This window comes from Synchiropus splendidus, chromosome 9 (assembly GCF_027744825.2).
Source record: "Synchiropus splendidus isolate RoL2022-P1 chromosome 9, RoL_Sspl_1.0, whole genome shotgun sequence".
Lineage (NCBI taxonomy): Eukaryota > Metazoa > Chordata > Actinopteri > Syngnathiformes > Callionymidae > Synchiropus > Synchiropus splendidus.
Window position 1 is genome coordinate 8,184,315 of NC_071342.1, and position 21,712 is coordinate 8,206,026.

The 21,712-nt window shown below is 40.2% G+C and overlaps 1 protein-coding gene across 1 annotated transcript in view; it reads right to left on the reverse strand.

Annotated features, from left to right (window-relative positions):
* The window catches only part of LOC128764543 (protein bicaudal C homolog 1-like), a 67,649-nt gene continuing 45,937 nt past the window's right edge, over positions 1-21,712 (reverse strand). Inside the window, exons 9-22 of the mRNA XM_053874339.1 lie at positions 17,866-18,117; positions 15,211-15,342; positions 12,760-12,967; positions 10,444-10,590; positions 10,100-10,287; positions 9,883-10,024; positions 7,531-7,684; positions 6,905-7,058; positions 6,789-6,828; positions 5,917-6,071; positions 5,260-5,422; positions 4,991-5,154; positions 3,728-3,827; positions 1-2,114 (exon numbers count right to left, since the gene is read on the reverse strand). Of these exons, the coding sequence (XP_053730314.1) occupies positions 1,987-2,114; positions 3,728-3,827; positions 4,991-5,154; positions 5,260-5,422; positions 5,917-6,071; positions 6,789-6,828; positions 6,905-7,058; positions 7,531-7,684; positions 9,883-10,024; positions 10,100-10,287; positions 10,444-10,590; positions 12,760-12,967; positions 15,211-15,342; positions 17,866-18,117 (2,127 nt within the window). The 3' untranslated portion in view covers positions 1-1,986. The remainder of the gene's footprint in view (positions 2,115-3,727; positions 3,828-4,990; positions 5,155-5,259; positions 5,423-5,916; positions 6,072-6,788; positions 6,829-6,904; positions 7,059-7,530; positions 7,685-9,882; positions 10,025-10,099; positions 10,288-10,443; positions 10,591-12,759; positions 12,968-15,210; positions 15,343-17,865; positions 18,118-21,712) is intronic.

The following is a 21,712-nucleotide window of genomic DNA, read 5'->3' on the forward strand; positions in this document are numbered from 1 at the left end:
ACACTTTATTACATTCTCGTATTATTATTTGAATGCTTCAACAACTGCACTTTCCTCGTCAACAGGTTTCTCCACACCCATGTTTACATTTGACCTACATACATTTGGAACAACAATAAATGCCACAGTGAACAGAGGGAACCATCTCTGGAACAGGATGCATCTATTGAACACAATAAAACGGTAGTACCGGACGGTCAGCGTAGTGGTTTACATTTATTATAAATGTACCATTTGTGAGATAACCAGACAATATTTTGCTGAAGTTTCGTAAACAAGTTTCGTCCCTTCATTGATCCACAATAAACCTAAAATGAAAAAAGAAAAACGCTTCAATAATTGTTCAGAACATTCACTTGATAAGACAACATCTCTGCGAACGCATCACTTTGAAATTAACAAATGTCTGCTAGGCAGGAACATGAGTCACAACACTGGGAGTCAGTGCTCAACAGCTTCAATGCAGTACCACGATTAGTCGGGCCAAACAGACCCGGGTTGCTTCATCATCCCTCATTATCTATTCTTTTAGGACAAATACCACGTCAGGATTTATGTTAGCAGTGTTACCATGGCGACAGTCACTGGGAGCAAGCTCAAATCTGGTTGAAAAGTGGCTAAAAGCTTCATGATGTACAAAGTGACCTCAAATTGAGTTTATGCAAAAGTTCTTATCACTTAAAGTTGAGATCTGATCCTCACAAGTAAGTCAACTTGAAAGTGAAGATATTCAACAGCGACTCTCCATTGCACTTAATTTCTCAAAACCTTTAAAGATGGATTATCTCGCCAGCCACACCCTTCCCCACACACAAAACAAGACTTCACTGTCAAAAAGACAAAAATAAACACGTATAAATCCGTGGCTTCATTAAACCAGGTTTTCCAGATATTAAAAAGATAACAGATTTGCTTCTGTTTTGAAGCTCCTCCAGTTGCTTTTGGCTTGGAGAATAGTTGGCTGTGAATGAACGGAGCCCTCTGTGAGAAAACCGCAGATCCAGAGCGAATATTTGGTGAAATTCAGAGCTAAATATTAGTCTTCTCAAGAAAGAGGCACTCGGCTTTGGCACTTTCCAGACAGAGTCATTCCCGACTCTAAAAGTAGATCCATGGCATCGTGAGACGAAGCCACAGAGACGAATACCAGAAGAAACAAAGGACTCCAAACAAACATCAGAGGAAAACCACAGAGAGAAGCCAGCAGATGCAATCAGAGCTAGAAAGTTGGGGCGACCGCCTCTCGTCTCTGCTGGCGAATGGCTCAGCCATATTTCAGCTCTACAGATTCGGGGGCAGAAAAAGAAACTACTTACAGAAATCATACAAACGTATAAAAATACAATGTAAACTGATTAAACATCCCACCCTTCCCTTAAAATGATAAAAACTAATGTCATAAACGAGTACAAAGTTGTTTTTTTGGGGGGACTTTTCTTGTAAACCACCAAACATGGTGATAACATAATCCCTGACCTCAGAGGTCACGCTCTAAATTCAAATACTGTTAAGGTCATGACTTTCCTTTGGAATAAAGTGGAGGACACTTGGTTTGAGCGACGTGTGAATCTCACCGGCTTAGTGCTTTTGTTTGGTTAGAATGCATCTGTGCTTTTCAACAAATGCATAGTTGTTTTCCCCGAAGCTTCACAGGCAAAACTAGTCTTATTAAAGTGCATGTCAGCGACAGGACACCAGCGCGTCGCATCACTGTGTTAAAATGATTGTGCTAATCATCCTGCCTGCTCCGAAGAAAGACTGGACCCTAAAATAGAACCACGTCTTCATGTGGTTCTAGATGAATAGTACACTTGCATCGACTTGCATCTTCATCATTGGCACTTCAGGTCTGACTATGGCTTTTAGAAAAAGTATACTATATGGCAACAGTCAAAGGTCAGCGGAGGCTGAGAGAGGGTAAACAACAACTTGAGACTGGAGCTTGGACTCCACGATGGACGGTTCTGGAATGGGTCGGAGGGTCCTCTACCAGCGCCCGCTGACGCTTGCCATGTCGGCGTGGAACTGACGGGAGAGTCGGCCGCTTGCTCCGCCTTCAAGGAAGGATGATCGGATGGGAGGCTCGAAGAGTTTCCTCCGGTTTTTGTTAAGCTCTGAGGAGAGAACAAATATTCACCAGGGTCATCAACTAACTGGATGGATATGGTGAAAAGACTTGAACTTAGCCTAACCCTGCGACAACAACCAAGCGCTTCCATAAAAACATTTTATCATCAGGTATTTGTTAATGGTACGCTGACTGTTAATGAAATCATGACGTCAACAGTTAATGTTGCTGAAGAGTTGCCGAAACAAAGTAAAATGTTCCAAGAGTGAGATTGACTTGTTTACAGTGACAATAAGTCAACCATCGTCACATTTTGGAGACTCCTTACTATCAACTCAGTGGAAAGAAGGAACAAATCATAATACATTTTAATGTCAACTAATGTGTAATTCTGCCTGATGCTATAAAGTATTTATTTTGAATATTTACTGCTTATTTCCAAGATTGTCAATATTAATAATACAATAAATTAAAATCAATAAAACATCTACTATGTGTTACTACCTTTGTAATTAAGTCACTTAAAATCAAAACATTTTCAATTTAATTTGGGGAAAAGAAACATAAACGGGTCAAATGGGTTTGTAAAAACACATGAACAGCTTTTGAGTTTCACTCTGACCTCACGAGAGGCATAAAAATAAGGGCAAAAGATGGCATGTGGCCCCGGGGCCACACTTGGCTGAGGTTTGCTAGAGAGGCTAGTAAGTGACTAAAATAGCTCCAGTGCCAAAGCATGCAGACAAGTGCGGGTGGATCTCAAGCAGAAAAAAACATGTAGCACTGTCAGGCTCACGGATTTCATTTTCATGTGTTTTGGATCGTAATAAAAACGGTTTAAAGAGGAACAATAGGGAGGATCTGAACTTTAGATGGCTGACAGTGTAGCACTGTTAAATGAAGTCCCATGCGATCGTCAAGCTTTAAATTCTCTGAACATACAGCCCACAGAACATACAGTAGTCGACACTGGATGCTGACTGAGGAGTATAAACTCTAGCCTGTCAAAGTGCTGCAGAATAAAAACAAGACCATGGTTCCAACAGTGCTTGCCTGTGAGTATTACTGTTGAGAAGTGAAGCACCACCACCATGATAATGCCGACCACCTTGTGTTACAGACGTGCTGCACCCGCACTTATTAATTGATAAACAACATTGGGGAAACTGTGACTCTCGGATTGAAACAAACATCTGGTTTTGCGCAGTAGTTTGTAGCAAAACGCTCGCTGGCATCACATCACATGGTGTGTGATCAAGTGTGCCAGCAAAAGCCACTTGACTTGATTACTGGAAACGTTGGCTTCAGTCCGGACTGGCTGAGTTTCATCTCTTTTGATTCATTTGCACAAACAGATATGGAACACAGAAGAAGGAGCACTGAACACCAGCTAGAAAGTTTGACTGCATTATTTCCTATGACTGAATGCAAGTAAAAATAGGTCTGAACTTTGAAAGGTTAAAACTCCTGCCGCTCAATGACTCGTCATTCTCCACATTTCCTCCATAAAAATCACAAACCAGGACAGAAAAGGGCACAAATGTCAGTCAGTTAAACTGGTTGAGGAGGATAATGATGTGTCGGCGGGTTATTTGAGGCCCAGCTAAGTGTTTACGGACGGTTATTTCTGATGATGAATCGGAGGAAACCTTTAATTACCCGAGATGGCCAGCAGCATTTTCCTGCGAGCTCCAAAAGTGGTGATGCCCAGTTCCTTCAGGTCCTGGTCTGTCAGAGTCAGGAATGTCTGGAGATCAATCTGAGAGAAGATGAGCAGGATTAGCCCAGACTAACTGGATATTCACCAGACTTCATTTGAAGTGCAGCTTTTCGCTACAAAAAAAAAAAATTAAAATAACAAGAACACATAGAAACAACCCATTCAGTGGTAACTTTGACCAATATACTTAAAAAAAATATATTATTCAGTATTTATTCTTTTAATGGCATCCCATATTTCTATATTTAAGCCTTTATATATTCTCAATCAAATTCATTCAAAACAAAATTCCGTCATTTGTATTACATGTGTGTATATCCAAATCCAGCACAATTTTATTCATATATTCATTTTGGAACACCGTACTCGGAGACAGAACAGTAATAAATTATCATTGTAATACATTAAAAAAAAGTCAAAACAAGTAGAACTCAATTCGACTTGAATTGTGTTCAATTCAAAAGGTTGAATCAGGCAGAAAATAATCCAGTGACTGATAATGTTGCCTGAATAAATTAAGATACACATTATAAGACACAAATACAGGTAAAGATTAATTATATGAACAATTTTATTAATTATTATGAATTTTCATTGAGCTAATCATTTGAGTGGGTGGAAATTATTTTAATTTGAGACATCAGAAGAAAATTATTGAAACTTGTTCCTCTTAAAAATATGAATGTTTCATGAATACGAATGGATAAAATAATGTCATCTTACCAGTTCTGAGAATGCAGAAGAAAATATATTTGTCACATATTAAAAAATATATACACAATATCAAGAAAAAAATCCTGTATATAGGCAAATACAAAAAAACTCTTTCATGATGCTCACATCTACCAAAGCTGGGATGCAATCTTTACCCAGAATTCTTTGCTTCCTTTAATGGACCTCAAAAGCAAGATGACGCACGGCCTGGGGTTCTTCCTCATCTTCTGCGTATTGATCATCTCTGGTTGGTAAACAATGACTCACTCTTGTTTCCACTACCAGCACGATCGATGACGGCTCTTTCTTACACAGATATTTAGCTTTATAAATAATCTGTAAAACAGATGTTGGCAAAAGACCCAGAAGAAGAAAAGGCCAAAAACTCTGCAGCAAAGTTGAGAGTTGAACGTCCGGAAAGGTCAGGGAGTGCAGGACCTCGAGCGCTAATCGATAGCTTGAGTGGGTAGTGCGTGTCTGCGACCCACCTCCTGTTGCTGGAAGACGTCGGTGTACTTTCCCAGTCCGAGCTTGCTAAACAGCTCCGGCAGGTCGGAGCCTTTGAGAGACGAGTTGAGGCTGCAGCCGTTGCTACCGGTTACCGAGGAGATGCAGTCCATGTAGTTGCTGCTGCTCAGATAATGTTCCGTCGCTGTTGAAGACACCAGTTTCACTCACACGTTTTCTCAAATGCTTTATTTAATCAGCTACAAGTCCTGTAGCCAGTCACTTCAACATAAACACGTGTTGCACTGACCAGATTTGTTCTGCTTCCTCTTCGGGCTGCTGACAGCTGACGGGAACTCAGCGTGGCTCGACAGGCCGTTACTGGAGCCGTTTCTCTCTCTCCAGTTGTCAGAGTCACTCCCGTTCCCGACGCCCTCCCTGCTGCTGGAGCGAGACAGAGACAGCGGGGAACCCTGAGACAGACCAGAGGAGCAACAGCTCACATTATTTTCACAGTTTCAGCAAAAACAGATTCTCACACAAACCACCGGTATCAAAACATCTCAGCCGAACACACAAATATATAACAGTCAGCTTCGGCACCGCTGCGAAATACAACTAAATTACAACACATTTAACAACACTATCGGTGTTAAAAAAGATAAAAAAAACTTTTAAATGCAAAATGGCATATTTAAATCTATTCCACATAGCAATATTAATATTTAAATGGTTAATCTAAAAAAAAATTATAAACATCTATTGTAGCAAATATTACACTATTTATGTTAATTTTCTTATTTTAATAGTTTAATGTATCAACGTTTCACCTTGTATGTAGTCTCATTCTGAATTTGAGACAGTTATCTAATTTATATTTCTGTCATACTGGCACATAGGCTGTTGACAGAACGACTGAATGTGACCCCATGATCAGCATCATCCACAGTATGACCCAGGTCCTGACCTCATAAGTGGTGCTCATGCTGGGCTTGTAGGGAACATGGTTGGCTCTTCTCAGCTCCTTGATGGTTTCTGCTGGCATCGACTTGGAGAATCCCAGACCACTCCAAGTGTTGGTGGGAGTCCGAACCTCGGTCACAACGGGCTTCTTCAGCATTGCTGTGTGAATGGAAAACCTTTAAGGACTCCAAAATCTTCTTCAACTTTCGGCATTTCCCGTGAGGGGCAGGTCAATGTGCCTTCTCCCGACTCGCACTTATTCATTTCATGCCCTCCTTTTTCACATCCATGGACCTAAATGGTTGTCTTCCTTTCCTTGTTGTGTGCCATAGTTCTATGCATCCTGTCTTTCCTCAAAAGTGTCCAAAATCTAGCACCACTAATAATGTCTCCTGGAACTTGAAAATAGTGCAAGTGAAATCAACATTCTAAATTACTTTACATTATTAAACAGATTGTTTCATAACCTGTCAAACCAAATCCAGATCTCAGAATGGAATCAACAGACAGAGTAGTTTTTGAGTCAACCACACGGATTCTAGAGATGGTGTTTGAAACCCTCCTCACAAAGTCTTACTGGGAGTCTTGCTATTGGTTAGCTAACAAAAGCTTCTCCACTCAAGTCCCTCAACCAGCTGCGCATGTTCCTCCCATTATAGCTGAGTTCAGATATATGTTCGTATGTGCTTGAACTTTCTACTTTTTAGAAAAGCAGATCAAAAGATTATTGATCAAGTTAAATCTAAGAGAGTTCTGCTCTTTAATTTTAGGCAGACAGATCAAGCCTTTCATGAAAGCGATGAGCCAACCAGACAGTGTTTGTTGCTCATTGTGTCATAGATTTTCACTTGTTGCACCAAGTAAACTTCAACCTACCTTTTGTTGCCAACAGCTTCTTCTGCTCATAGTCAAATGCCTGAAATAAAAATCTTCATTATCGTCTCTTTCGTTAAGGTTGATGACAGAGAGGGAGGGAAAAAGAGAGACAGAACCTGCATGTTGGCGAAGGAGGTCTGGGGTGCTAGTCTGATTCTTTCACTTTGCTGAGCCGCTCTCTCGGCGGCTCTCTCGCTCCCTGGTGCCCTCTTATCAGCGACTGGGCTGTCGGAAGAACTGGACTCCGCGTCTGACAGAAGACAGTCGGAGCTGTGGAAGGGGAGTCAGAGATTTGTACAAACTTTTGAAACCCCAAGGAAGGAAGGAAGGAAAAAGGGAATAGCTTCCTTTTTTCCTTGGAAGGGAGGGAAGGATGGATGGATGGATGATAGACCATCAAAATTATGAAAATTCAATAAGGCAAGATGAGCAATAATAAATATTGACTATGAACTCAGAAATGTAATTCAATAAAGATCAACAATATAAACTGTCAGTTTGAAATATAAAGGAGTAGATGAGCAAAAATAAATTATTCAAATATTAAGGGGAGTTTTTTCTTTTTCATTGCTGACGTGCACACTTTAAATCTGTTTGCCTAAATAATGTAAAAAAAAAAAAATAACAATTTGGAGACGTTTTAGTTACTGCAGCCAGCCGTTTGTCTCGTAAGGAGGCAGCTAACAGCAAGATGAAGTGTGGAGTAATCATGTGCTGAACAACAGTCCGACGAGTAGCATACTGGAGGTGCGAGTTCTTGGTCCCCTGCAGAAGCTCCACAGCTTGTCGTTTCCCAGATGAGGTCTTACAGGACGCCAGCATCTGCTTCAGCTCACTGCCGTTGGCCGAGTGAGACGGACTTCTGGGCATGCCCACTTCTACAAAAGTATCGGACCCTGACGTGGAAACCAAAAGAACAATTAAAGTCAAATTCCAAGATTAAAAACAGGGTGGATATAAAATAAAACTGGATAAAACAGTACTCCGAAATGACAGAGACAAGTGAGTGGCTCGCAATACGGCTGGAAAAACGTTATTGAATTTTAATCACTGTGGAAATAGTTTTAAGCATCAAAACAATGTTGGGGAATATGGCCACAAGAACCAAGCCACATCCTTCTGTAAGTGTAAGGAAATGCAACTACCAGGAACATTTCAGATCAACAATGGGGAAATATCAATAATAACTATCTCATGAGGAAGATTTTTGTGTGAGATGAGGCTCTACTGTAGCCAACAAATCAAACTAGCATGATTTATGGACTAAGAATTACAATCATAACACAGTAATTCGGTGGTGATGGGTAGACTAAGTTTCATGAAACAGTGTCCCTATTTTCAGAGGCCACCAGATGGCACTGTCCACTGTTAAATGTTTGGACTTGACCAAGTACTTGAAACCTCACATCATTTCTGAACCAAGAGCGCTCAACTCTGCGACACTGCTTCATGATACCTCATCACTACTGTTCATTATATTCTATAAAGATATTTATATCTATTATCTTGCCTTGTTCTATTACTAGATTCTATTATTAAAATATAAAACTCTGAAAAGCAAGATAAACTAATTGGTTAATTTTAATAAAGAAGAAGTGATTTTTTTATTTCACTTTATAAGATAGAAAAATGTTGAATGTTGAAGAAATATGCTAACATTCATCTGACTTAAACATAGAAAAAACTAAAAGAACTTTTGTTTGTAATTTTTCATCCAAGTCATTTGTGACAATGTTAGATTAGCTACAGTACAGTAGAAGAATAGGTTTTAAACTAGATTTAATATCTGAAAGCATGCATTGCCACAACAACATCACTACCAGCTGCTGCTGACCACAGCTGCAGGAGGTCCCAGATTTTGTGATGTAAAATGAAGTGCTGGGATGGGGTCAATTAAGGAACAGAAAAAGCTTTTACGCGTCTGTGTCTACATGGGCCAAGACAAATGAAAGTGTTTCCTGTAAGTGTTGGTTTGTTCTCCACAAAAGTGTGAGTGGTTTGGCCAGAGTGTGTGCGTCTGTGCATAGATGAAGACGTGACAGGTCCCATTTGGGCTCAGGATTAATTAAAAACACAGCAGATGTAGCTGAAGGTCTCGACTGTGGAACAGGAAGCACGTGTGTATAATCAAGAATCATGTGCCGTGAAAAATGATACGATGTCAGTCTAATGAAGTTCCCCTGGGTCTCACGTTTGAACAATTCCTCTCTTTTATATTCCACTAAGTGAGCCGGTCAGACCGAGCAGCGCCAGGCCAAACAGATTCTGGGACGCAGAATGAGTGGAATCCTGAGTGGGACGCACCACATTGAGGAGGACCAGCTCAGAAAACAGCAGGGAAAAAGGAGAAGCGTGAGAGAGAAGATTGGAGGAGAAAGGCTCTCGTGCATGGAAATGAAGGTCGACGCTGAACCACAAGCCGAAGAGACAGCGACGCCACAACAACACATGTAGCGGGAGGAGGAAGCTTAGAGGAACTCTGGTTCAAAACCTCCGGTAGAAAAGCCATTTAAAGTTAATGCTGCAAACCTGAGCTAAAAATGTTACCAAGCTCAGGAATTCACTTTCTGAGGTCATGAACTAGGAATCACTTTTTAAGTGCCACTTTAAATGACTGACCAACCAAAACTGACTTAAAGTTAGCGATGTTTCCATAAATTATACATCACTCAGAGTGAGAATGAAAGACTGATGAATAAGTGAAACAAGCCAAGTTGTAAAAACACATTTCTGTTGAATTTGGAGGAATTTTGTGAGCTAGTCTAATCATATGGAACCTTTTACAGTCACCGAGTTGGAAAAAAAAACATGTTCCTGTGAGGTTTTATGTTCAAGTAATCACAAGTAATTTTCTGCTGCTGGGTCACACTCACAAGTGTAGAAACTCTCTACATATTTTAACTCCACTGACATTATATGCCTTCTTGTGATATACTTTCCATTTTGATATTTTAAATAAAAAAGTTTGTATTTCATTTCTACTGAAACACAATGAATATACACTTTAACACAATGCTAATGTTCCCAAGTTGCTCTACTAAAATTATTTTTCAAGGGAGAAACGATTGCAACAATGCATCAACTGGAATCTGACCTTCATCTGGGTTTGACTTGCTGGACAAGGGTTCTGATGGGTTGTGTCCACTGGCCTCCTGTACGGCGTCACACTGAGTGGGACTCAACACCGTCTCTGCCAGCGAAGCAGTGGAGATCCTGCCATAGACTGAACCAGGATGCTGAACATGGAAACAAGAGTCGATCATTTCTCGCGTTTTTGTCGTGAGACACTACAACATGATGAACTGTCTAACCTTGATGTGACCGTTCAGCGTGCAAGAGCCTTTGCTGTGGTCCGAGACCCCGTTGGGCTGCTTGTCTATCGGGGCCAGTCCAGGAGGGGGCGACGGTGTGCTCTGTGTGAAACCCTGTACTCCGGACAGCAGGATGCTGCTGAGTGTGGCCTGAGTCGCCGGGTGAAGCATAAGCTGAGAGGAGTAACCTGGAGCACACATAAGTGAGGATTCAAGTTTCTCTCCTTCTGTCACCATCATACATTTTCATGCAGAACAGCATGAAGACATGAAGACTCAGAATATTACATGGTACTCTGGTGTCATGGAAATCTATGTCACAGCAAATCAAATGAATGTATTACCTGAACTGGGCCAGAGGGAAGGAGATGGTGTTGGGGTGGTGGGGCTTGGGGTCTGCAGCGGGCTCATGGAGGAGTTTAAGCTGTTGAGGACGGTGTTTGGGATGGGAGAGTTGGTGAGGGAGTGGGACGGTGTGGCTCCCAAGAAACCTGAAAGACCCAAGAAGCACAAAATCAGAGCAAAGAAGTGACCATTTATTCGTATTAAAATGAGACATCCCGCCAAAATAACAATAACTAAATACACAGTGTTAATGTCATGTCATTTGAAGTCATGGTCGCTTTTGTTTGTGAAATATTTTTTTTCATTTGCTATCAACGAATACAATTTACATAGTAAACTCTTAAAAATCTTTGTGTTCCAACAATCAACTAAAATGAATATGTGTATTACTATTAATGAGGAAATGATTCACAAATAAAGAAAATAAATATTCTATTGACTACTGAAATAAATATCCAATTTATATTGTATAATGCAGGTGAAATGCTTAACATATAGGTCTTAAATGGATGTAGTAATCGTTTTTAAAATGTGTTTTTCAATCCTCTAAATGTGAAATATATATTTATATATACAAATACACTTGTAAATAGCATTTAATTGTTAACACTGGGTTACAAATCTAGAACTTTCTGTCAGTGATTCCCCTAATGAAATACAAAACCAGTCGACGGCTGACTCCATAGTTTTGGGTGAAGGTCAGACCAATACTTATCTCACAATGTTTCATTCACATCCTTGTAGGTTTACAGGTTAGTATTACTCTGCATGTAAGGGTATCCACTGACAGGCCAGTTGTGGTTCTGACTAAACAAAGTCATCTTTCAAACTAATCACATGTTACAAGGCCCACCGAAAATGAAACAATCCTTCAGCTATTTCACCATCAACACGGGCAGCGGACGACAGGAAGGATTTCTTAAACGTGTTCAAGGTCAGTGATGCTTAACTGCATAGCTAGAGTGTCAGTAAAAGCCTGTCAGTGAGAGCACTAACAATGTGGTGCCTTAATCCAAACAAAGTGTATGAAAACAGAGAGAAGCAGGTCTGTGGTTTCAACAAGGGGCTCGTTTGGCTCCAGGAATAAGGAGCAAGAGTCTTCTGGCAGACCGGCCTGTAATCTGAGCGAGAGAGGCATGTAGTAATTACTAAAGGCCAGGATGTGGCCGTCCACAGCTTCACCTCCAGAAAACCATTTCAGCTGCAGAGGGACTTCTTAGCACCATCATATGGGCATGACTGACTTCTTCAATATCATTTTTCAATCTCACTGGGCAAAGGAAAAGTGGGCAGTTCGGTCAAATAACCACAACTGACACACTGGAAATATATTGAATCTTCACCAAAAAAATCTTTAAAATTACTCTTAAAACTTTAAATACTACTTTTGTGACTCCATTTGAAATGATATTTTCAAGTGCCTTGTTCTATAGAAACATATCCATCTATTACTACACTAAAACAGAAGATTCATTTTTAATAACCTCATAACTTGAAAAGTACAACTAGATTGCAGTTTATCTATTCAAAAAGACAAATGATACACAGTACAACGAGACTAAAGTGCTATGATTCGCCAACATTCGTATTCAGCTCATTATCTGTTACTGGGTCACAAATCATATTTGGGGATTTCAGAATTCCATTTTCAACAGTAATCATAACAGATAACTTCACCCATTTTCACACACTTGGAAATTGTGATCACACTGACTGACGAAGCATCACGTAAAAAAACTCATTTAGCATACCATACCTATACAGGTGATCTCTAATAAACATGTCTGGCAAATAATGACTGAGAACTAATGTAACCATTCATCTATAAAGCATTATTACATGGAATATAATGCATTCATATATGTGTAACCTGACTTTTTGGAGGTAAAATAATGCAATAATGTGGTAATAATAATTATAATCAGCTCTCAAACTGGAGAGAAAATTATATTTATAATCATCAAACAAGTAATAATCTACTATCTGATATTGTTTGAAGAGTTTAAAAATATCAAGCATCAGCAAGAACACATAGAAACTGACTTAACTGTGAGAAGACAGTATCCACCATGGGCACAGTTAAAGCTTTCTGGTGTGTTTGTTTTCATTTTTTCAAATGTGTCATTATCAGAATTGGACTGAAACTTTTGCCAAGACTTAATTTTAAACATCAGTTATCGCCCACTTTTCAGCATAAGTACCTGCATTAGAAAACAGAGAAAAAGCCCACAAGTGTATGACAGAAACATTGAGGTTTTCGCCTGACATGACACAGGAGTTGTTCAGCTGTCGTCAGACAGAAAGAGTGCTGGTACCCAGATTGCGTAGCCCCAGGCCAGCTGAGGCCAGGATGTCCAGGCCCACGGGGCAGATGAGGGATGGAGACGGACCGTTGGTGCTTGGATTTAACACCAGCGTGGGAGAAGAGGACGATGACACTCCGTTGCTCTCCAGCCCCAGTAGGAACTTCCGGGCTTCGTACATGTTCACTGCGTTCCGCTCCACACTCTTGACTATGACAGACTGGGATGCAGAACAAAGGTGGAGGAGGGAGAAAGAGGAGGGAAAGATAGCATTGGGTATATTGGCAGAGGAGAAGTCAGAGGGAGGAAGGAAGAGGGAATTAGGGGAAGATTAGAAGGATAAACAAGGAGGAAGTTTGGGAGGGAAAAGGCGTGGGAGAAAAAGCTTGGGTAAGTCAGTCACTTTCATAAGACAACACAACTGAAAACGTGATTTTTGACAGCCCATTGTTAACCTTTTGGCTCCTGAACCAATCGTCTGTTACCATATTGAGCAGGAACACTCTCCTGTCTGCTTTCCAAAACAAATGGAATGCTTTCAAAACACAAAATGAAGGCACATGGTAAAGCATGGATCAGAATAGGATATTTTGTAACTACATGAGAATACTAGAGAGGCCATCTGCTTCACGCTAGAATGTGTTCATGTCATCAGTACAGACCACTGCTGAACGTCAAGACCCAAAAGCAGTTGAAGTGAATTTGGACACCTCCACAGCATCAGGCCAAAAATATTTCATCTGTGTTAGTTCTAGTTGTAAAGAGGAAATACAACTGTGCATTACTAATGTGAGGCACTTAAAATAAGTGCCAAATAACAAGTTAAAAAAAAATAAATCCGGTTCAGGACAACCACTTCAACCTTTTCCACATGAACTAACTCCGGAGGTAACTCCTTGACATCTACCACTCCTCACAAGATCAATCTCAGACGCGCCGTCAAATGCCTGGACCGGAGAGATGATGGAATGGACTCAGACAGGTCGACTGGGTCAGCGCAATCACTATATTAAAATATTCAACTGAAGAGCAACTGGAATGGCTCTCTGTTTACTCTGCCACCTGGGCGGGTCTGGACTGGACACAGAACCCCGCTATTCCCACGTAGACAGAGACATTACTCTTTGTACACGCTGCAGAATACATGCATCTCGCAATTTAGTTTTTATAATAATTACATTTAAAAATGCTTTGATTAATACGTAATTAATAAACTGTTGCTCAGTTTCTATTCTAAAGTTAGCAGCCGCGAGGCTAGTTTATAACACTTGAGTTTAAGGTTACTGGGCATTTATTAAATGTACATATTGAGTGTAATAAAATTATGATAAACTCTGCAACTTATTCGACCTCAAAAGAGATCAATATATAATTGCGCTTTTAAGCCTCTTTTAAAGTTGTAAAGACAGATTATCATTTGTTCCTCACATGCTGGGTGTGAGCCAGTCTTCAAAGAAATCTCTATGCAATGAACAAATTGAATTTGACCCTGATCCCATCAAGCATAAAGTTTTCTCAAGAACAAAAACATGTTTAGTTTTCAAACTAATCCAAGGAAACTCACAAATCACACTTTGGACTTTTCTCTTTGGAACACAAAATTAAGGAGTGAGTGTGACAGAGTATTGAATGACGGCAGACAGACGCTGAGCCAGACGTCAATTTCCCCAAAGTGAGTCGGTATGGCGTGATTCCTTTTGGCGCCAGCTCCAAACTTTTCCTTTTACATTTCCTTGAGTCATTGAAATCTGTCATGACAATTTTTTTTCTTTTGATTTTCTTTCTATCCCACGCAGCGACGTTTGACGTTTGACAAAAGAGGCGTGTCTAGGCCTTGGTGCTATCACTCTGTGTGACCATACCTTTGAGTAATTATTATATTATAATATGGAATAAGCAATTACAATGGTGTTTTCTGTGGGAATATGGATTATCTTATATACAATACACTTGTACAGTTGTGCAATTGTGTACAACTTTTTCAATTTTGTTTTATGTAAATAAAGACAAAAAGAAAGTTTGACTGTTTTTGTTGCAGTTGCAATACCGTATTGTGAGACCAGCAGAGATGCTGTGCAATAAAAAAACAGACATGTATCTCCTCTGGTTCAATGACAACACAACTGCTGACATATAAACAGGATGTAAATATGCTGTATGCTGTTCCTGGCTGGAAACAGGAAAATGTGTTCAGTTGAACAAGCCTGAACACGCATGACACTGCAATTATGGATTCAAATGTTTTCAAAAACAAAAATTGCAAAATGTGTGAATGTCTTTTTGTTCTTAAAAGATGTGCCTGCTATTATGCTGCCAATTGCAGGTTGAAAGGAAAGGGCAGATCAAAGTGAGGGCTAAACACAAATTGAAAAAGTCCAACAGTGCAGGACGAACAGAAATGAAAGCGAGCACTTCAACGAAGGCCAATGTTTTCTCTGACAGCCTTGGAGCTGAGTTCCATACCTTGCTGGGCTGCTTTGGTTTCGGTTTGATGCTGATGAAGACGTCCAGCTGCTCCATGAGCGCCGTAATGCACTGAGCCTCCACTTCCACATCTTCTTTAATGTCAAACATCAGAACTAGAGGCAGGCAGCCCTGAGGACAGCAACACATAAAAGGCTCATTACACGGCACAAAGAGAACAAACCTGACATAGCAGACATTGCTCATTCACCTTGAGTTAAATAGGACAAAATGACAAGCAACATCATGACTTCAAACTTGGGAGCATTTTGCCAGCACCAATGCAGGCTAATGCCAACCGCTGTAATAAACACCCTTCAAACAAGCCGTCCAATAAATAAAACATGCCACTGAATTCATCCCCCACACAGTTTGTGCAAAGCTTCCCACAAACACCACAGACATCTTTATTTTCGGCCAAAAGCTAAACCCTCCTTCTTCTCGTGGTTCGGTGTAATTAGCAGCATAGTAGGGATTCAATTCTGGCTCCGACAGATCACAGTGGAGATCTACAGTCTGGCTTTAAGCATGTGTTTTCTCCTTTTTGGTTTTCTCCTCCACAAGCCCTTCACTTTTCTCTCATCCTTGGCGTGCTGACGACCGGCATAAATCTGTCTTTTTTACGCTCCACACAGACAAACGTGACAGTTTGGTCAAGGCACTCCTCTGCAACAACTTGGGCATTCGGTAAATGTCTCTGGGGCCAAATTGGGCGACCACAGACAAAGGGAAGGCAGCGCTGGCAGAAACACAACTACAAATTATTGCTCCCCAAACAGAGTTGTGTTTACAGCCAGGACGGGAAGCTTCGCTGGGTCAGCACGGTCACATGCTCAGTCAAAACCCAGCTGACAAGCAAGTAATTGTGAGGGAACAGACAAGAAGAGTTGTTCTGATCAAACCTTTAACACTGACAATTGACATCCTCGTGTGTTTGGAAACAGACACTGGCGAATTTATTTGCCAAGAAAATTATTGAAGCTCAGAAATGTTCAAAAATAGGCCAAAAAAACAATGCAACATTTGAAGGTTACACTCCCCAGCAAGACTTATGTTTTGAGGTGCGGATTTATAGCAATCCAACGTAACATTAAAATCCAGAACTTATAGTCAACCAAAAGCAGTAAATACAATAAATCCAATAAAGCCAAACTACATTAAAAAACACATATTCACATTTATTCACAGTTTGACTTGAACAATATTGGATGATTTTGAAAATTTATATTATAAGATATTCAGTCGCTCAACTTCAAGAAAAACAAGGTCAGTGAGCATGCCATTTGGAGCATTGACATACAAAATCACGAACAAGTCGGTGGTCATAAATATAAATATTCAATGGAAATAAATAAGTTGCATGTGAATATATAAAAAAAAATTCTTTCAATTTTTCATTTGATTTTTGTTAATAAAATGCTGTCACTTTTTGATTTTTTTTTGTAGCTTTGTTTGTTTCTATTTATTGAGTTTATCATCAGTTTTTCTCTCACTAGAGAGTTGAAATGTGCTGAAACGTGTTGATAAAATTTCTCTTCAGTCCCACAAGAGTTCCTAATTCCACATGTGCCAAAAAAAAAGCTTCAGGAATTTGAACATTTGCATTTCTTCCTTTCTGAAAATGAATATTGCAGAGGATAATTATCTCATTTGAGAACCATTAAAAAAGCATATTTCTGAATAAACAGGTCACAGTGGCCTTCGTGGAAACTAAACACTAATTTCTATTCCAGTACCAAACAGCCCACAACACTGCAGCGTCCTTCTTTTAATGATAAACTTGACAGTATAAACACCATTACTCCCAGAAGCACTGGCAAAGATAATACACAGAAAGACAGGACACAAACCACAAACCTGCAGGTATGTGGTCACCATAAACTGCTGGCTAACCTTGAGTCACTGCAAAGCTGAGAGCAGAAATTGCCTCAAGGCTTTTTAAAACCTCAGTAGCAATCATGGTGAACTCCTGACACTTCATCAGAAACACCAGGCTTCACTAACACATACCAATGATGGTTTTGGAGCCAAAAGGTTCGTACAAGGGAGGAAAACTGTAGATGCCAAAGTGACGCTACCACAAGTCCAGAACAGAATAGACAGTGACATGCCACGATGCCATGAGGCCTCAAGAGTGCTGGATAGAAATCACTTTTTACAGCACTTACCACCGCTGTAGCAATCATTCCAACACGTCATTACACACAGGATGGTGCGAGCCAAAACTATAACAGGCTCCTTTAAATGGGTGCACGTAAAACTAATAAACAAAAAAAAAACAACAAGCACAAGCAACCTTTTTAAACATCCACAATATCTAAGGACATATGAGCTGCAAAAACACATAAAGGGGAATAATACTCCCACGTAAAATGACTCTAGTTATTTAAAATACGTATTTTTGTTTTCCTCTCAGTAAAAAAAAAAAAAAAAAAAGAATGGTAGAGCCATGCTAAACCAATACACACAAATAAATCAAATTGTGGCTCCTGCTTGGGCTTGAGTCTGTGATGTCACAAGTGCCGTTGCAATTCCCGTTATAGGGTGGTACTTTCATTTAAATAAATAATTCAATTACCATTAAATTAAATGAACAAATATGAAAAAACACCACACCAGGCGATAATTTATGACCATATTTATCTGATTACCCACCATGAGGTACTGCCGTGCCAGGCAGACGGAGTCGATGGTGCCCTGAATGTATACCGTGGACTTCTTCTGGGGACAGTTGGGGTCAGGAAAGTGGATCTGGGCTCCCGTCCTCTGAGTGATGTGCTTGATGTTGCTGCCGTTTCGCCCCTTCATGAAAAGGTGGTGCTGTGGTGCAATATCCAGGTGGGTGGTGACGGAGATAGTGCTCGCAAGGCTGCCCACCAAGTGCTCCAGCAGCAGAGCCGTGCCCCTCTGGAGGAAACACATTTCAACTTTAACCATTCCAATTTACAGAACCATATTCCATTCATCTGGGAGGTGCTGGGTTAAATTAGGTCGTGAGAAATGCAAAACTTCGATTCAGGTTTGAATTTAAATCTTACTGGCACCCTTAAGAAAGGAACCATGAGAGACTTATGTGTGAGCAGTTCCTATCATTATTTTGGCAGCAGATGGGAAACAAATGAACTCCACAAATGAACTCTCCAAAAGCTTCACGCCAGGAAGACCATCCAGATTTGGAGTCATGTTTGTTTCACAATTAGGGTTTAATGTGACTTTACATTAACACGGCACTGACCTTAAATGCTGGAAATCTGCAAGCACCTTAAACTAGACCACCCAAACTTATTAACCATTCATGTTCTAAAGCCGTAATATCGATTGTTTCAAACATTTCATTTACACTTTATATATCTGGTTATAACAAATAAATCTACATTTAAATATGAGCACTTATTTTCATTAAAAACTGTCAAGTTCAACTGTATCTTAACACCACCCTTGGCAACACTTGCCAAGTGACTCTCACACAATTTGGTTTCCATTCGCCAAAACAGCTAAAAAGTAGGTCAACCTGCTGGGGGCGGGTCTAAAGTTCATGGATGCTCAACATGGGGGATCAAAGAAGGAGAATTGTAGCCCATTATCCACCCTGAAATATATTAAAGACTTGGACGGATGATTTTTCCCTCTCTGCGTACGTCAGAGCTGGCTCTGATTGGTTAACACATCCGACTTGTTGCCACAGTTCAGTCTTATCAATTCAGTTTAATGCGACAAATGTCGCCTGAAATGTGTCACTTGATTGAAGATTGAACAGTATTGTCATGTTGCTTTGCAATTTGAGCGACAATGCCAACAACAACCCTCCCACATCTAGAATTATATTCACATTGTCAGTGTGTCTTGATTTTATAGCAGAGGAATCATTAAAAACATGTTAGTGAGTCCATGATTCTGTCCCTGGATGTGTTACATTTTCAACATCAGTTATTCATAGTGACTCTGTTTCATTCAGTAAAAACATTTTAGCTGATAAAAGTCAACTTCCCTAAAATTACAAGAATACATTTAAACTTTAATTACATATTTACGTTTCATTACAGGCCTTTTTTTTTTTGTTTTTTTTCTGCCAATTAATGAGCACAATCTCAAGTCATTTCATAGCTGTTGAGGTTGGACTACAACGCCACAGTGGTCATGATTTGGAGCGGGACTTGCATTACTGTAATTTATACTAATTGTTGCAAGGTTATTGCACTGAGAAGCCAAGAGCATTGGTGTCTTTCTTCTATAATGCTGAACCTCTTCCTGTCAAAATCCTTCTGACACGTGTAGGATACACTGGCAGAGGGAAAAAGGAAGAGGAAGGAATGAACATTAGGATCTCTAAATTTGAGGATGTGGCTGAGACCATGAACTAGTGCAAGACTCACTTAGTTCAGATTGCCTCTTATCCTTCCAAATCTTTCAGTATTTTCACAGGCAAAACAGTCAAAAGGGCAAGAGAATCCAAGCTGCAGGAAGTTTTCCCTTTGGAGAGACAAAAGCACAGGACGGAGCCAGAAGCCACGGCGCTACATTCCAACACTCACCTATTATGTTGTACTTTGGGTCACGACCGAACAGACGGGACCACACATAATAGAGGAATTCAGGCGTCTCATGAGGACGTCGTCGTGCAGCTAACTGGAGGTCATCGACAGACCCCCAGCACAAAGAGATTACATGATGGTTCAATTTCTATCTCTTCAGAAGTAGCTTTGGAAAGAGGAACTCACTCATACGTGACTAATGAATAGATTCATTTCAAGCAGCTGAAAGACTGAAACGGCTGAAAAAATACTTCATTCGCTGTCGTGTCAGCAGCACGTTATAAAGCGCTCTGTTAATGAGCAGCAACAGAGCCAAGTTGCCCATTTCCTGGCATTTTTGGAAACCTTTGTATTTTCCACTGCAGCTGCAGCCCAGTTGGACAAACTAATTCCTGACTGTCTCCTCCGTGAGCCATCACTTGGCCTAGTAAAGCCAGTCCTCAGTCGGACAGGCATACAGAGGAGGTTTCGGAGCTACCCCGAGGGCCTGCCAGCGCACGAACCGACTGGTTCCTCTTTCGGAGTGACCTCTATTACCAACGCTGAAAGGCTGTGATGTAGCATAAATACATATTTAGAGTTTGATTGTGAGGAAATCCAAATATGTGAGCACAGAGCTGTGGTAGCTCTGGATTATTGTTAACAGAGACTTTGCAGTGGAAAAGAAAATCATGGATATGTTTTGCTGGCAGGGAAGATGGCTGTTGGCTGCTTCTCGGCTCCAAGTTAAGACAGATCACTTGTGAAGGCAAAAACACACCCAAAATATGTATAATCATGGCCGAGCAGCGGTTCAGACACGCTACTTTTTATTCTTTTGGCTGCTTCAAACTCCTGATAAACTTGAAACGAGCAAACCATCCATTTAATTTTCATCACTCTGTACTGCTGCTACAGCTATTAGAAAATTTAGACCACAGAAGCCAGCAACTATGACGGCCTTGGTGGGCTTCAAACATGCCTGAAGGCTCACTGGGTCAAGAGGTGAATACCAGTGAAATAAAAGAGGTGAAGAGGTCAGAATTACAGCGGATTGTTAGAGAGGAAAACAGTAACACAGCTTTGGCAGAAGCTGCTACACATTTTAATAAAACATATGGAAACAAAAACAGAATTTACAATGTTGAAAGTCAAGGCCTATCCCGTCCACACAGTTAAACAAAATAATATTAATCTCTGCTTGAAATTCTTCGGAACCAGTTCTTAAAACAGTGGTTTGGACGCACGTCATCAATGTATTCAAATATCTGTTGCATTACTTCCGAGCCAGTCCAAGTCACAGCCCTCTTATTTTAATAGTTTCATTCATGAATGACCACGACTGTGTGAGTGGGAATGAGGTCAGACTCACTGATGCTCATTGAACAGTCGTACAGTCGTGATAAGAGTTGTATATATACTGTATTTGTCGACCATGGTCACTACCTTAGTGCTTAGTGAAAAGATTACCTTATCCACAACCTAAACAAAATTCCATGAATACCTTCGAGTCTTTCATAAAAGGAGAAGCAGCCAACAATATCCAATTTTTTGAACCCCAAACCTCCCTTAAGTGCAGTGAAAACGCTGCTGAAGCAACAAAAGTTCATTAAATCGCTGGTATTGGAGTTTAACTGGAGTACTTCAATAAATAGTATCAACATATAGTAGATCTGAACACTGAAGTTCTCCAAAATAAAACAGAAAAACTGCCAGCAGTTTTCCCATAGACCACGTTTTTCAGTGAACAATCTATATTACAACAAGAGGGCAATAAAGGTATATATATATATAGTTATAGGGTTATGGAATACATATCACTATACATAAAGTTCTTATTCATTTGTGTACTGGCATGATTAGTATAACTATATTTTAACAGTAAATAGTGAATATCAACCAAAAATATACAAGCACATAGTACAAACTTCTTTTTTTTTAACTTTCCCTGTAAGACATGATGACGTGACACTTAAACATATGCGCATGTA